This window comes from Haliotis rufescens, unplaced genomic scaffold (genome assembly GCF_023055435.1).
Source record: "Haliotis rufescens isolate VD_foot unplaced genomic scaffold, xgHalRufe1.0.p SCAF_5, whole genome shotgun sequence".
In the NCBI taxonomy this organism is placed as follows: domain Eukaryota; kingdom Metazoa; phylum Mollusca; class Gastropoda; order Lepetellida; family Haliotidae; genus Haliotis; species Haliotis rufescens.
Window position 1 is genome coordinate 57360246 of NW_025964223.1, and position 17258 is coordinate 57377503.

Here is a 17258-nt window from a genome sequence, read left to right on the forward strand (position 1 = left end):
AGGAAGATGCTCAGCAAGCTGCCTGCAAATCATTATCCCACAATACTCAGGAACCAAGCAATTATCATGGCCCTGGCAACGGTTATGTGGGTGTCATCGACAAAGATGATATATTTTTTCTTCATGTCACAGTGACTGATTATTCATGAGACGAGAATTGAACTCCGTTCTCAAGTTCAAATCAGTTATCCCACTAACATAAGCTTACAAACAAACATGATTTGACATGTTTGATGGCACTCGTGAGCAGGTGTTGGTCGGTATGCAGGACGTTATCATATTTTAACCTGCACATTATCCAAAATGTCAAAAAGACGAATTCTACAAATCAATACAAATCTAAAATACCACAATTGAGTGGATATCACTATTGAAGTTGGGTGAAGATCATCAATAAAATTGCACTTTGGTCCCTTGTCAGTCATTACTCACCATCGCCAACTTCGCACACATGATTGTGAGATGGCCCCTATAATCCTCGTCCAATTGCTGCAATCGGTATTCATAACTTGTTACAGATTACTGATAACACAGCTCGGAGGTGTGTTTTAGAAATAATTTGCAAACTTGATTTCAGGTGTGTACCAGTAAAGCGTCATTTTGGAGGTCCTTTGGAAGAGCAACATGTTTTCTAAACTGGTGATAGTTTCCCTGTGCGTGATGGGTACGTATTGAAACTCATGATTTTAAAAGTTGCACATGAGTCGTTTACATAATTTAGAGTTTTCCAGCCTTAATGTTTCGTTCACATTTCTGACATGGCGGTTACTTTGTAACAATTCAACCTTTGCAACCGCCTCCTAAGTAACCGCCTCCTTGGTCAAGTGGAAGGTGCGTCTGCTCGGAGGTGCGTCAAACCGAAGACGTAAAACAAATGGTACTTGTTGCCCTACCTGGTGCGCGGCAGTAAGGGGATATAACAAGGATGGTTCAGAGTCGGTATAATGTGTGACAAGGGAAACCTGTTGTACTCGGAGGCGCGGGTGGCCCAATAGTCTAAGGCGCCGCGATTCGCTGTGCAGAGTTGCTTCCCTTGGGCATGCCAGAAACCTATGATTGTGGGTTCGAATCCTGGTTCGCCCCGATTATGCTTCTAGGTTTGTCAGCACCATATCCGCGCTCGTGGGTTTCACCGAAGCGTTAAACGTCTGAGACCTGCATCACTTCGGGTGTTCCACCCACATTAAGCTGACACGCCGGGATATAACTGGAATACTGTTAAAAACGGCGTTAAACGCAACTCTGTTCACACTGTTGTCCTACGGTGGGCTAGCACTATAAAACCGGCATAAGTTGACACTAGTACCAGCAGCCACAGACATGCACGTCGCTACAAGAGCGACATAATCTTAAAGGCAACATTAATCCCCATATCAACTCTCCTGTATCGTTGAGTATGTCGTGACGATAGATCAGGTCCTCTGCTTACGTTAAGTTTCTTTCATTACAGCTCTCAGCATCAATGTGGAAGGTACATGTGACGCAAATGCCTGCTCCTCAGAAAGTCAGAACTTCTTTAGACTTTTATCACAGGATGATTTAACTATGCAGGACGTGTGCCCGTAAGTATGTTCTGTTTGTCTTTATATGTGAAATGTTATCATTTTAACGCATAGTATTTTTTAATGATACAGTAACAAAAATAATGTGTTCCTGATAAAGAACACATATTTTCCGAATCATTAGAACATAATTGTTTTCATCAATCATAGATTGTATTGCAAACATAAGTGCATTCTTTTCATATTTGATCTCCAGTAGTTCACCTGAATGTCTTTCAGGAGGTATTGTAGTTTATTGGCAAATACTGATTCGAATTGACGGTCCTTAATTGAAAAGGACAAAAGATATACTTGATTGTTTTTCCAAGGTTAAGTGAGCAGCCCATCATTTTTGTTGCACAACATGCCACTAATACCTACAAATGAAACACTTGTTATTAACTATTTGTGAAATTCTTTATTAGGGCTGCCTTCGCATTTATTGACTGTGAAAAAGGAGTCATCGAAGATTGCGGAATAGATTCATCTTCACTCGATCCTGCGAAGATGTATTTTGAGCAGAACGGCTGCAGTGAGTACATTCTCGGCAATTTTGAATCGATTTCTTATTTATTTTATACAAAAGGTTCTACTTGCTTGTACTTGGAAACAAGTTGATTGAATGTTGCTCTGCTCTTTATCCCCAAGGGATTCCGCGTCACACGACGGGACTCAGGATCAGGAAAGAAATGTAAATTTTCATGTTTAAATACACATATATAAAACGATAACATACTGTTAAATAATTTATATATAATTATCAAGGAAGTGAATATTGCTAAATTCGGTCTTGATATTTAAAAGAATAATCATCTAAAGTGTCCAATTTGATTATCCAGGTTTATATTTTAAAACTTGTTCTACTAATTAAATACCTTTCATTTTCAGATTCAGCCGAAAAACTTTTCGTCTTCAGTCCATTCCTACTCCTACTTCTCCTTTTGGCCAAGTCAGTTAACTAATTAGATTCGGTATTCTGAACATACACTGAACATGCATGTACTTGTCCTTTGTAAGTTTCAGAGATAAGTGATCTTTATGTATAACATAAGTATAAAATAGATAAGCTCTAAATTGGATAATCTATCAATGTGGAAGTGAAAGTAAGAAAATCAATTTTACCTAGTAGCAGTCTATCACCTGTTCCTGCTTTGTTAGAAAGTTGACTTGATTGTGTTGCTACAATACTCGATGTTGTGAAACCTCGATGGTAAAGACACCATTGATCCGGAAATCCTGCACTCTGGAAAAATACATTCGAGTTCAACTGTGGAATATACTAATCCGGACCATTTTTATAGTGAACGGTATTGCCAGGATCAAACGGAGTCACATACAAAATGGCTACAAATTTTGTTTTGTTTGTTTGTTTGTTTGTTGTTTAACGCCGCACTCAGAAATATTACAGCTATATGACAGCGGTCTGTAAAATTATCGAGTCTGGACCAGATAATCCAGTGATTGACATCATGAGCATCGATCCACGCAATTGGGATCGATGACATGTATTAACCAAGTCAGCGAGCCTGACCACCCGATCCCGTTAGTCGCCTTTACGACAAGCATAGTCGCCTTTTACGGCAAGTATAGGCTGCTGAAGACCTATTCTACCCCGAAATCTTCCTGGTCTGCTGGCTGAGCGAGGCGTTAAACAACAAACAAACAAACAAACAAATGATTAAGATCACTGTAACACATACTTATCCAAGAGATGCTTGTCAATAATGTCTTTTTACGGCTCTTGATCCATGTCATTTTTCTTAATGCATAGTATGTGCAATGGGGACAAGTTTTCTCAGAAACTACGGACGGCAGAATTTGTGTGTATTAATTTCACATTTAACCATGTTTTCTGATGACATAAGCGGCCCAACTGCCGATCTCTTCTTTAGGCTTTTAGGACTCTTTTTGTAGTTTATGTTCATTACTATATGAACAAACAAAATTCGAATGTGCCTCATAGCGAGGGATAGTAACAACGCTGTTTTTTTAAAAAAAACTTTGGCCTTCCTGGTCTGCTGTCTACGGAAGCGAAGTAGGGCCACGGTGATTTTTTTTGTCTAAGTATCTCCTACGTAGGACTAAGTATCTCCTACGTAGGACTTATTGTCTCCTACGTAGGACTTACTATCTCCTACGTAGGACTTCTTATCTCTTACGTAGGACTTACTATCTCCTACGTAGGACTTATTATATCCTGCGTAGGACTTCCTTTCTCCTAGATACTACGTAGTCCTACGTAGGAGATATTAAGTCCTACGTAGAAGATAGTGAATCTAGGCCATACTAACTCCCACCTAGGAGATAGTAAGTCCTACGTAGGAAATAATAAGTCCTAGGTAGGATATAGTAAGTCCTACGTAGGACATAGTAAGTCCTACGTAGGAGATAGTAAGTCCTACGAAGGAGATACTAAGTCCTACGTGGAAGATACTAAAGCAAAAATTTCACCGTGGCCCTACTACGCTTCCGTAACTGTCTACACAGATACGTTATCTATGTCAATCATATTAAGAGGCGGAGATGTTTTTTTCCAAGTGGCGCATTTAAGCTGAATCGAAAGTACAACTGTGTTTCTTGGAAATCGACTTCAAATGAGACTCTCATTATTTCACTGTTAGTCACCAACTCGAGACGACAAGGGTTGTGGATTACAAACTGTCGATATGAGTAAAAGACAAGCTTCGTCATCCATAAAGCAGAAGCAAGTCACTCAGGCTGCTTTGATGAGGAAAGTCCAGCATGACCCCGGCAGATTTCGAGTTGGAGCCACAAGTGACATGTCTTCAAGAATGTCTGGCTACAAGAGTGATGGATGCAAAGGGAAGACGGCTTACTATGCGCCGTCCCAGAACCCTGGGATGAAGGAGAATAAGCTCCTCAGCAAACTCCCCGCCAATCATGCGCACAACGATCACAAAGCAAGCAACTACCATTGCCCTGGTCAAGGTTATGTGTATGCCATCGATATGAAGAAATAGTTACAAAGATGTAACCTGGGGCTTTCAACTCTTTGTCACCATGACTGTGTGACATTTGAATCATAGGAACTTTCTGTGACATTCAGTCATTGAACAAGATGTTTTCTTGCTGAAACAGATGAGGAATAGAGATCGAAAAAGTGATGAAGAACCTGATTTCAAGTGAAGATACAAGTGAGTCTTCGAAAATGACACTTTAAAAAAGATTTTGGACACTCATGCCGGCCAATACAGTGTTGTATTATTTTTGATAGTATTGAGTACTCTGTAAATGTATGTATTTCTCATTTTATTGATTATGTTAATTTGACATTTCGCTTGAAACCAGCGAATGGAAAGAAATATGTACATGATTTATTAAAAACTGCCCCAGTGATTTGGCGAGTCATGTGTTTAAACCACACCGGCCGGATGGATTTACTTTCTGTTATTCTATCACATTTTGAAAGGGTAGGGAATGGATTTTCATAACGTATAGCTGCTAGATATTTTCTCGATTTGGAATGTCGATTTGTCTTTAAAACAGTGTTCGTTGCCTTTTGATGCATTCAGTAATGTAGATAGTGAATGTAGTTTTGTGTAAATAGTGTTGAAAAGGTAAAGGTGAATTATATGGAACATGATAATCTAGTTTTAATTCACATGTGTGTTATTTGTTAAAAGTATTTGCACGAATATGTTATAAGAAAGACTGTTGGAAGAATGAAATTATCACTCTAAGAGACAAATGACAGATTCTATTCATCATAACACGAAACATGTTTTTCCGCTGACATACACAACAACACAAGAGCATGCAGCTGCAGCTGTCTAATTGTAGTCGTATTCGTGCAGTAACACTAACATAGCGGGCTTCTTGAGGAAAACCCCCTCCTGGACATACCAGTGTGTCTTGTTCTATCCCCTACTGTACATGCTAGTGTGGCCTGTTCTATCCCCTACTGTACATGCTAGTGTGTCCTGTTCTATCCCCTACTGGACATGCTGGTGTGTACTGTTTATCCCCTACTGGACATGCTAGTGTGTCCTGTTCTATCCCCTACTGGACATGCTGGTGTGTACTGTTTATCCCCTACTGGACATGCTGGTGTGTCCTGTTCTATCCCCAAATGGACACGCTAGTGTGTCCGTTGTATCCCCTACTGGACATGATAGTGTGTCCTGTTTATCCCCTACCGGACATTCAAGTGTGTCCTGTTCTATCCCCTACTGGACATGCTAGTGTGTCCTGTTCTATCCCCTACTTGACATGCTGGTGTGTACTGTTTATCCCCTACTGGTCATGCTGGTGTGTCCTGTTCTATCCCTAACTGGACATGTTGGTGTGTCCGTTGTATCCCCTACTGGACATGATAGTGTGTCCTGTTTTTCCCTACTGGACATGCTAGTGTGTGCTGTTCTATCCCCTACTGTACATGCTGGTGTGTCCTGTTTATCCCCCACTGTACATGCTGGTGTGTCCTGTTCTATCCCCTACTGGACATGCTGGTGTGTCATGTTCTATCCCCAACTGGACATGCCGGTGTGTCTAGTTCTATCCCCTGATGGACGTGCTGGTGTGTCCTGTTCTATCCCCTAGTGGACATCCTGGTGTGTCATGTTCTATCCCCAACTGGACACAACCGCCTCCGTGGTCTAGTGGTAGAGCGTCCGCCCGGAGAGCGGATGTCCGGGGTTCGGTCCCCGGCCGCGTCATACCAAAAGACGTTAAAAGATGATACTTGTTGTTACCCACGCTGGGTTGTCTTGTTCTATCCCATACATGACATGCTGGTGTTTCTTGTTCTATCCCCTACAGGACATGCTGCTGTGTCCTGTTCTATCCCCCACAGGACATGCTGGTGTGTCCTGTTCTATCCACTACTGGACATGCCGGTGTGTCCTGTTCTACCCCCTACTGGACACGCTACTGTGTCCGTTGTATCCCCTACTGGACACGCTGGTGTGTCATGTTTATCCCCTACTGGACACGCTGGTGTTTCCTGTTTATCCCCTACTGGACATGCTAGTGTGTCCTGTTTATCCCCTACTGGACATGCTAGTGTGTCCTGTTTATCCTCTACTGGACATGCAAGTGTGTCCTGTTCTATCCCCAACTGGACATGCTAGTGTGTCCTATTTAACCCCTACTGGACATGCCGGTGTGTCCTGTTTATCACCTCACAAATATGACGGTCACAGGGCAGCCTCGCAAAGCAGTATCATTTGTCAACTGAAAGTCACACTATAAAATCATTGAAACTGAATCTGTTGTTATTAACTTTATTAGAACAATGACCTGAAAAGTTGTTTTCTTGGCATTCCTGGAACGTGTTGCCCAGTCGTCTTATGCGCTGCATGTCGCTGTGCAGAGTTTCGTCTCTGGAGCACGCCAGAAACCTATGATTGTGGGTTTGAGTGAGTGAGTGAATGAGGTTTTACGCCGCTTTTAGCAATATTCCAGCAATATCACGGCGGGGGACACCAGCAATGGGTTTCACACATTGTACCCACGTCGGGAATCGAACTCGGGTCTTCGGCGTGACGAGCGAACGCTTTAACCACTAGGCTACCCGACCGCCCCTTGTGGGTTTGAAGCCCGGTTCGTCCCGATTATGTTTCTAGGCATGCCAGCTCCATAACCGTACCCGTGGCTTTCACCAAAGTGGAAAATGTCCGAGTCCTGCATCACCTTGAGCTTTCCTCCAACATGAACCTAACACACACGGATATAACTGTGATGCTGTTCAAAGCGGTATTAAACCCAACTTAATCACACTTCGTGTCGGGTACAGAGAAGACTCAGTCATTTCTCGGAAACGGTCATGTGATATGTCTGTTACATGTCTTCATTCATGACCTACATTTAGCTATCAGGTTTGAGTTTGTGTGCATGTCTGAAATGCATTTGATTAAGGTTCAGCGCAACAACTTAAAATGGGAACGGCACACGCTGGAGTGTAACAGAGAATTACTGTTTACCGGTGGTGGTGGTTTATGAAACAAATAGACAAAGCGTTTTCGTTTGGTTAAATGAGTAAGAAGTAATGATTGCTGGGAACCTCGGCCCCTTCTACCGTGTATACTGAAACGTTGTCAATGACATATGTAGCTTCCGATTAAGAGGCAGATGCATTTCTTTCATTTTCTGTTCATACATTTAAGATGAACCGAAAGTACAACTTCACTTCGAGGAAATTGGACTTTGACCTACTCCATGACAAACAACAACCTGACTGTGTATCACGTTATAAAGCTAGTTTAAAACGGCAGTAGATAAAAACGTTCGTCATGCATAAAAACAGACCTAGGTTGGCTTTGATGTGCGAAGTTAAGGATGACACTTAAGTATCGATTTCGAATGGCAGCTGAGCATACCACTGATACCTGGCTCCAAGAGTGAAGGAGAGATACTAAGGCAAGATGATGAGTACTTTACAATGGTTTACAATGATCCATCCCAGAACACGGGGATGTTGGCGCCCAAGCAAGATGTCTGCAAACATTTCTGTAAGGAACACAAATTCATGAAATGGGCTTCACACATTGTACCCATGTGGGGAATCGAACCCGAGTTTTCGGCGTGGCGAGCGAACGCCTAAACCACTAGGCTACCCCGCCGCCTCTTCACTTATTTGGGAAAAGTTAGTCATTAAAATTGTTTTAACAACTAGTGCGTATGGTCTAGAGTTGATTATTTACAAGCCGCCATGATAATCTTGCAACTTACACCCACACCACACCACACCACACACAAATATCCGTTCATGGTACCTTGGCCTGCATTATTTCCTTACTGACGCATTTATTGGGAATCCAAAGTACGTCTTTGTTTCTTGGAAGTCGACTTAAACTGCACACATATTTGCATTGACATTATTGTGTAATTTTCAGGTGATAACAACTGATACTGCTTAATGACACTGCAATGTGACGGTCATATTTGTGAGGTGATAAACAAAGGAATGTGATGGCGTGCTTCACGAATGCAACTGATATGTGACCAGGTCGATAAGTTTAACGTGCCCTGAAATGTTTTCAAATAACATGTGATAACCAAGATAACACTCTTTTAGATTAATTTTCAGCCTTAATATATGTGGAGTCGAGCGGACGTTTATTTCGAACACATGATCTGCTCTCGACAGTAATATAGCTTTTGGTTACATCGTCAACGGCAGTTTGCATGTCTGGTGTATAGTGTTTATACATGTGTCATATGATTAGCGTCATACACAATATATGACAAAATGCACTGTTGTCATTCAAGATTATAAACAGAGAGTTAAGATGCACAAGGTATTACAAAAGCTAACACAATAACACACGTTTCCGAAATTGCTCAATAATTGGAGTGAGTGAGTTTGGTTTTACGCCGCTTTTAGCAATATTCCAGCAATATCACGGCGGGGAACACCAGAAATGGGCTTCACACATTGTACCCATGACGGCTCAATAATTGGAACACATCTGGGAATGGTGACATGTTGACTTGTTGACTGGGGTTATCAGCCCAGAGGAAATTCATGATTTTGGAAACAGATACGAAAGCAGTTAAACACCGAACTCTTGCACTTTGTTTAACGTGTATTTAATGAATATATGATTAAACATTAATTTCATGTACTTGCCATAGTCTTCGTGTAGGAGTTACCAATGCAATACACTTACGTGATGTTTTAACCACTATATTCGGGAGTGACATGTTCGAAAACTGACTTTAAGTTAATAATTTAAGTTAATGACCTTATGCTAAATTTACTGATTAAATGTAAAGACTACTACTACTACTACTACTACTACTACTACTACTACTACTACTACTACTACTACTACTACTACTACTACTAATACTACTACGACTATTACTACTACTACTACTACTACTACTACTACGAATGGACTAAATGGATCAGGTTACTTGGTTCATTGCATGTCACCGAATACCGATTACTTGGGACGTTATGTAATATCAGTCACTTGAAGTGAATACTGATAGATGTATTCTTTATATTTTTAAAACTAAACCAGCTATCATGTATTGTGTCCAATTTGATTGTTCGGGGTATATTAAGTATTTATGAACTAGTTTTACTGTTACAATTGGCTTCCATTTTCAGGTTCAGTAAAGACTTTTCGTCTACTTCCATTCTTACTCCTACTACTCTTTCTGGCCAAATTAGCAAGCTAAATCCATTTGGTATTCTGAAGTTACACTGGACATGCTTTTGTACTTTGTAGGTTCAAGAGATATTTATGGCATAAGTGAGTGAGTTGGGTTTAACGCCGCTTGTAACAGTATTCCAGTCATATCGCGGCGTGTCAGCTTAATGTGGGAGGAAAGCCCGAAGTGATGCAGGTTTTAGACGTTTACCACTTCGGTGAAACCCACGAGCACGGGTATGGTGCTGACAAACCTAGAAACATAATTAGGGCGAACCGGGATTCGAACCCACAATCATAGGTTTCTGGCGTGCCCAAGGGACGCAACTCTGCACAGCGAATCACGGCGCCTTAGACGACTGGGCCACCCGTGCCCCCTTATAGCATAAGAACAGTATATACAAACATGTACTGTAAGTATACTTTCAAACTTTTATAACCTGTTTACCCTGGACAAACGGGTTTGAAATTGCTTTCTAAAATGAATCTTGTGTTTGCCTGTGCTATACGTATTAATAGCTTATTTAATACATATTTCCTTCGCTTACAATTAAACCAAAGAAATGCTGTTGACATTAATGAATGGTCTTATCAAGTTCTTTTGATTGTTAAGTTTCACTAATTTTGGGAATGTTAGTAATTTAGATGAGCTCAACCTCTGGTGCGTATGGGGGTCGGGTATGACTTTTTGTTCCAAAATGTAAATGAATAAAATAATTTTACCTGAGGTTTATATCCATAGAATTGTGTAAACGAATAGTCTGGATCTTCTTTCAGAAGAAAAGAAACTTGCATGACTTCAAGAAATAACCCCCACCCCAAAAATAAAAAAATATGTAATCCAATGAGTTTTAAAGGGAAACGCTGAAAACAAGGACATGTATCTGCATCACTTTGTGGTCACAATAGCATCATAGAAACGTCCACATAACGATTCTTAAAACACGATATTGAGAGGTAAGAGAGAGAAGTAAACAGACTGATCCCCCTTCTTCTACCTTGCCACGTTTCAGGTGAAGAATGTCGCATTTGTCGAGTCAAAAGGATATGCCAATATCAATAGAAAAGGACTCGACAAGGAGAATATGTTTTTTAGTGTGAATCCTCCACTGGCAATAAGTTCAATGTCATCCATGTGAAGTAGGCGAGTAAGGGTTGTTGGCATAATTATTATTATCACTGTCGCTTTTTATGTAGTTGTAGGGGCGGTCGGGTAGCCTAGTGGTTAAAGCGTTCGCTCGTCACGCCGAAGACCCGGGTTCGATTCCCGACATGGGTACAATGTGTGAGCCCGTTTCTGGTGTCCCCCGCCGTGATATTGCTGGAATATTGCTAAAAGCGGCGTAAAACCATACTCACTCAATTATGTAGTTGTATACGTTACAGCTAAAAAAGGTGGTTCAGATGTAAAATGCATTAGCTGTTAATGTTTCATTTACTAAAGCGTGTGGATCGTATCGCTTTCTACATAATGTTAGGAATGTACTCTTCCTTGCAATACCATAGCTATAGATGGCGGACGGTATACATACCAAATATATCCTATTCACTACTTCGAATGATCAATGGATGATGGTGTATACTGGATATGTTTATACATCGTAGAGGTGTCCTCCCGGTGTCCTCCCATTAGTTAGACAGCCAGTTGTTAGACACCTTAACATAACAACTTTTCTGGTTGAGTGCACAACAAAGTGCAATGCTGTTACCTTGATTGATAATGGAATGACCCATAGCTAAACATCAAGATATAACAAAACAAAAAGACGTGTTGAGTCAGATGTACTTATTTTATAAACGTTCATAAAATCAACATCAACAAGATCAACATCTGAGAGATTCCTGGGGAGAGCAGGCATGGTGTTGCGGCGCTGTCTGTAAAGGGCACTGCTGACGCTGGAGAAGGAAGGCAGAAGGGGTATCTCGTTGTCATCTTCTTGTGCTAGCTTGTCATTGTAGAGGGAGTGCATCTTGGTTGTTTCTTCATGGGCGCGCTTTCGAAGTGTGCTGAGGAACTTGAGTTTGTTGACATGTTGACATACGGGTGAGTGTGTATCGGATATGTTATATACATCATTCAGATTGATAATCGGAAGAGGGCGTACATCGGACATATTTAATATCCTCTCCAAACTTTGGGAACAGGGACGGGCGAGTACAGGGGCACATGTATACCACGTGTTTGCAGAGGTATCCATATCAGGATGTCAAGGCAGAATTAGCGTCCGATTATACACCCGCAGAGGTAAATGGAGATGTACCACTGCGTGAAATGGAGGAATAAACAGATGAAGCTCAAGTAAAGATGTTTAATGCAATGTTACATTTTAAGGTGTCCTGATGATAGTTTGTTAAGATAACGTTATGCTTAAAATTCCTGAATTGTTAATTCAGTAATAGATACTAGTAAGTCTCATGACAAGTTTTGAAATGTTTTACAAAGCTTTATCGACACCCACTACAGTGAATGGAAAAAGCCTTCGCCTTGCGTCTTCACGTTGACGAAAGATAAGTAGTATCCAGTGTCTACAACACACAGTGAAGTATCATTTCATTTTTAATTACTTTTATATCTTGCTTGGTACTGTTGACAGAAGTTCTGGTCAAGGTACATTTTCAGTACAAATGTTGCTGTAGTGTTGAATTGTTTGATACCTGTGATGAAAATGCTATGTGGATGACATGGTTACTCAACAGTTTTGAAGCGTGGTATTTGCTGCTAGTTTCAGCTCTGCCTATATGGTAAACCTTTACATCTAATCTGAAACCACAAGGCTCATGAACTTTGTAATGAATGCGTGGGTAACCACTTCTTGCCTAAATGTCTTGTCCCCAAATTTGGAAACACCAAAGGCTGGAGCGGCTGGAATATTGCTCGACATAAAGGGAAAGTTGATCCACTGAACGATAGCATGTGTTTATGCATTATTATAGAATAGTGATGGTAACGGGTGTTCCCGAAATTTAACCTTTCAATGTCTTACTTCAAAAAAGTATTCTATAAGTTGAAGTCATCATTTTATTGTCATACAGTCTTGTCGAGAGGTTCAATGGGTCAATCTCTAAGATTTAGAGATTTTGACTATATTTAACTCATAGACATTTCACCAGAGGTGACATGACACTTTTCAAATCTACAATTCATTGAATTTTAAGATTTCCTTTTGGCTGATTATAGTATATTGCTAATTGAATCACACTTCAACTGTGATTGTAGGTAAGGACTAACCCTGCTATTTACACGTCGACGAGCAATGATACATTAAGGACAAATTATGCACAGCTTGTATGGTGTTTTATATCAACGCATTCGCGGCCTCTAGCAATCGTATCATGTCATGACATCCACGAAGAAGGATAAGATACTAACCAAGCTGACTACAAATAGCCCCTAATAAATACAAATCGAGTGACTATCTTAGCGGTTATGTGTACCCCATCGATATGAAGTAAACGTAAGATGTATGTGACCTGGTACTATTTATTCTGCCAAATGCAGGGAGAAAGGTGTGTTTGAAAACCATTCTATTGATCAAAATGTTTCTTTATTCCAGATAATATTTTTGCCGGTTCTGTGTTTTCAAGGGGGCCGCCATCTTGTTTTCCAAAACACGTACTGGTTTTTGTTTCGATCTGGAATCCTTAGTCAACGTTCAATTTTGATTACATAAATCACACAATATTTAGAGGTAAGGGATTAAAGAAGAGACTGGTATATAGATTTTTAAAAATGAGTTTTTTTAAAGCCAATCGGAGATGTACGAGGGCCATTTAATATATAACCAGCCTAGCCTATTTGCTACTGCTCCTCACTTCTTCTTTTTCCACATAATCACCATTTAGGTCTATGCACTTTGTCCAGCGATGTGTGAGAGCTAAAAGCCCGTTGTGATAGAAACCATGGGGTTGTTCGTGTAACCACCCCTCCACTGCTGTCGTGAGTTCATCATCGGACCGGAAATGACGTCCACGCAGTTCTTTCTTCAAGTTTGGGAAGAGAAAGTAGTCGCTTGGTGCCAGGTCTGGTGAGTAAGGTGGAAGAGGCAATACTTTGAACCCGTTCCGCTTCACTGCGGCAACCGCAAGTCGACAGGTGTGCACTCTAGCATTATCATGTTGGAGCAGCACACCTTTTGTGATCTTTCCACGACGTTTGGCAAGAATAGCAGTCCGCAAACGGTCAAGGAGATCGGAGTAGTACTCTCCAGTAATAGTCTGGCCACGTGGCAAGTAGTCAATGAGCAAGACCCCTTTGGTATTCCAAAAGATGGTTGCCATGACTTTGCCAGCCGATGGTTGAGTCTTAAACTTTTTGGGACGGGGTGAAGCAAAGCCAGTCCATTGCCTACTCTGTTCTTTGGTTTCTGGGTCATCATATTGGCCTGGTGTACCCAGGATTCATCACCAGTAACAATTTTCTCCATAAAGTTGTCTGCATCCCGACTGCATTGCGTCAAAAGTACCTAACACATTGACGCACGTACAGCCTTCTGATCATCACTCAGACATTTCGGGACCCAATGAGCAGACAGCTTCCTCATACCCAGACGATCATGCAAAATGGTATGGACACTTCCCTCTGAAATGTCCAAGGCCTTGGCCATTTCTGACACCTTCATTCGCCTGTCTTTGACAACCAGTTGTCTCACAGCTTCACTGGTTTGGTCATTGGTCACCTCTACAGGCCTGCCAGGGCGTGGCTCATCTTCCAGGTTCACCCGACCCCTCTTAAATTCTGCAACCCAGAATTTGACCGGTGCATACGAAGGTGCACTGTCACCATAAACATCTGACAATTCATCATGTATCTCCTTTCCCGGTTTCCCTTTTAAGTAGAGGTACCTAATAACAGCCCTGTATTCAACCTTTGACGAAAATTTGGCAGAATCTACCCTTGCCATCTTTATAGATCACGTGTGTGACTTCAAATACAATTTCCTCAGTGAAACTTTGTCTTCGCACGTGACAAACATTGGTGCACAGCACGTGACAAACATGCAACCGTTAAGATCTGATAAATAGCTTAGGCTGGTTATATATTGAATGGCCCTCGTAATTGTGCGCTGAGAAATCATACAGTGCAAATCGGTTAACTTTTGTTACGGGACTATCCGCTGCCCTCACTACTGACATATAAAAAAATGAATTTAAACACGGAATGATGAAGTGATTCGGTAACCTTTTCTACTACCCCCTGATCATATAACAATTGTGATAAAGATTTATATCTTACAAAGGGTAAACTTCTTCAGTTTGTTTTATGCTTACATGAAACGCCTAGTCATAAGGCATAATGACGATTAATAAAATATTTAGGTTAAAAAACCCCAACTTTTTTCAAAGCTTTTATTTTCAATGACTAGGTTTCCACTCAAATCAAACTAATATAAAGGACTGAAGTCTCGTTTTCGCGTACATATAAACTCGTATCTGTAACATATTCACACTTGTTTCGTTTCGCAAACGAATCCTGAATGTATACAACATATTCCAGTTGTGAATTCCCGTTCCACTTTTGTAAATAGAAAGCTGACTGCGTTATCATTAAGCCGTGGCCTGAGGCCTAATAAACATCTGAGTATCAGCGAGCGTTATCGCTGACTTCCACTGGTCATCAAGACGAAACAGTATCGAGTTTTAAGATTCGAGAAAAACTATTTTTCGATATGAGTGGAAGAAAACGTACCTCGTCTATTAAAGCCGTGAAATCCACCCAAGCTAAGATATTCGCAAAAGTTCAGCGTGATCCAAAGCGGTATAGAGTTGGAGCCACAAGTGAGCCCATTGGTTCTCGGATATCTGGCTACAAGACTGAAGGAAGAAAATATGATAACAAAACGATTTACTGGGCCCCTTCCAAAAATCCAAGGATGAAAGAGGACAAACTCTTGAGGCTGCTGCCTAAAAAACACCCCCATAATGACCACAAATTGAGCAACTTACCTGATGGACAAAGTGGCGCGGTGTACGCCTGGGACATGGAGGAAAAGAAGATCAACAAAAACAACAAAAGAAAGATCAAGAGCAACAAAAGAAATACCAAGAACAACAAAAGAAAGACCTAGTTAGCAAAGTCTGGATCTGGGGCTAAACATTACTAGAGATTGATTGCAACAGTGAAACAATTCATTGAAGCTATGTGATCCTTCTGTAATATTCAAGCCTTGAACTATACAGAACAGTGCTGATTAAAATCCAGGCGGATCTGCTGAAACAACTGGTATATAACGAACACAAAATGAAACAACTTTGGATAAGTGCATCTGCCTTTTGCATTAATGTTTTATGCTTTCTCATTTTGGTTATGTTGATGAATATGTGTTAACATGTACCGTAAATATCTGACGTTTTTCTTTAGTAAATGCGAATACGGATTTGTGAAAAGAAGGCAATAAGGATTTAAACGGAGTCCCAGGGAATCACACGAGCTAAGTTTTTAATGAAAAATATTCGTTGATATTGTGGTAGTTTTCCTAGAATAAGCTTGTGCTTGATATTGAAACGAAAGTAGATATCAAAACACTCACCCGGGGCAATATATAGTTATGATGTTGTGTCTCACTATATCGTCATTGCATACCTGCATTGACTTGTTGTAATTTACTCTTGGGTGACATAAGGTTATCTGAACACAAATGCGAAACAGTCACACAATGACACATCGACATATTTAGCATGCGGCCTACATACGGGTAAAGGGGTCAAACAAGATTGATAATCTCGCCCATGCAATTAATGGTATGGATAAATGATATCTCTGTTATGCAGATGAATCGTTTGATTCACACTATCTTCATTTAGTTAATAGATGCTGTTGCTAATAAAATGTAGCTACCCAGTATTCAGAGTTCAGAACCCCTACATTATGGAGACGTGTCTTGAAACAAGTCAATACACATGAAAGGAGCAATGCACATGAAAAACAGTGTCAGCCATCAACATTTATAGCTGACAATGGCGGTAATTAATAGCGACAAAACCCTTTCCATAATCAACACTCATAAATTCACTTTCACCTATGCACACTTCAGGACTGCCCTCTTTCTTAATGATGATAATAATAATAATAATAATAATAATAATAATAATAATGAAGCATGTCAAGACTCATGATGAAAACAAGACATTCCACAGTTTTCGTAAACGAGCCAAGGATGTGGGACATAATATCAATGTCAGTGTTGATTATGTTGATGGTTCTGTACTGCTTAGTGTCAACCAAGTGAAGTGCCATATCAAATCTACCAAGACTCAGTACTTCAAGGAGAGGCTATCTGAACGACCACTGTATTGGGTTTATGTGCAGTGTGTTGAGAAGGTTAGCAACCCTGCAGAGTCACTTGGATGGGGTCGGCTGTCCTAAAAAGTGAACAGAAGGCTTTCTGTTTGCTGCTCAGGACCAGTCACTTTCTACTCGAAACCGTCAATGTGTGATTTTACATCAAAATGTAAATATGAAATGTAGATTATGTAATGATTTTAATGAGACTGTCCAACACATTGTCAATGGATGCCCAACTTTGGCACAAACACTGTATCTTTAAAGACATGATGTAGTGATTCGATCATTTTATTACCGTCTTCGCCATGCTTG

The 17258-nt window shown here is 40.6% G+C and overlaps 2 protein-coding genes across 2 annotated transcripts; one reads left to right on the plus strand and one right to left on the minus strand.

The window, feature by feature from the left end:
* The first annotated feature begins 509 nt into the window (after positions 1 to 509).
* LOC125373348 lies at positions 510 to 2894 on the plus strand. The gene is made up of 4 exons (XM_048384364.1): positions 510 to 664; positions 1451 to 1562; positions 1967 to 2073; positions 2430 to 2894. The coding sequence occupies exons 1-4, from the start codon at positions 625 to 627 to the stop codon at positions 2501 to 2503; spliced, it is 333 nt and encodes a 110-aa protein (XP_048240321.1). The 5' UTR covers positions 510 to 624; the 3' UTR covers positions 2504 to 2894.
* A 10562-nt stretch (positions 2895 to 13456) lies between these two features.
* Positions 13457 to 14565, minus strand: LOC125373333 (histone-lysine N-methyltransferase SETMAR-like). The gene is made up of 2 exons (XM_048384345.1): positions 14145 to 14565; positions 13457 to 14046 (listed from the first exon to the last, which is right to left on the minus strand). The coding sequence occupies exons 1-2, from the start codon at positions 14563 to 14565 to the stop codon at positions 13457 to 13459; spliced, it is 1011 nt and encodes a 336-aa protein (XP_048240302.1).
* Between the last annotated feature and the right edge of the window lie 2693 nt (positions 14566 to 17258).

Excerpts from the sequence above, each read along its gene's own strand:
- LOC125373348 (XM_048384364.1), top strand. The coding sequence starts at position 625 with ATGTTTTCTAAACTGGTGATAGTTTCCCTGTGCGTGATGG. Across the intron at positions 665-1,450 it reads AGTTTCCCTGTGCGTGATGG|CTCTCAGCATCAATGTGGAA; the intron begins GTACGTATTGAA and ends CTTTCATTACAG. Across the intron at positions 1,563-1,966 it reads ACTATGCAGGACGTGTGCCC|GGCTGCCTTCGCATTTATTG; the intron begins GTAAGTATGTTC and ends ATTCTTTATTAG.
- LOC125373333 (XM_048384345.1), bottom strand. The coding sequence starts at position 14,565 with ATGGCAAGGGTAGATTCTGCCAAATTTTCGTCAAAGGTTGAATACAGG. Across the intron at positions 14,047-14,144 it reads TGATGATCAGAAGGCTGTAC|GCCAATATGATGACCCAGAA; the intron begins GTGCGTCAATGT and ends TGGGTACACCAG.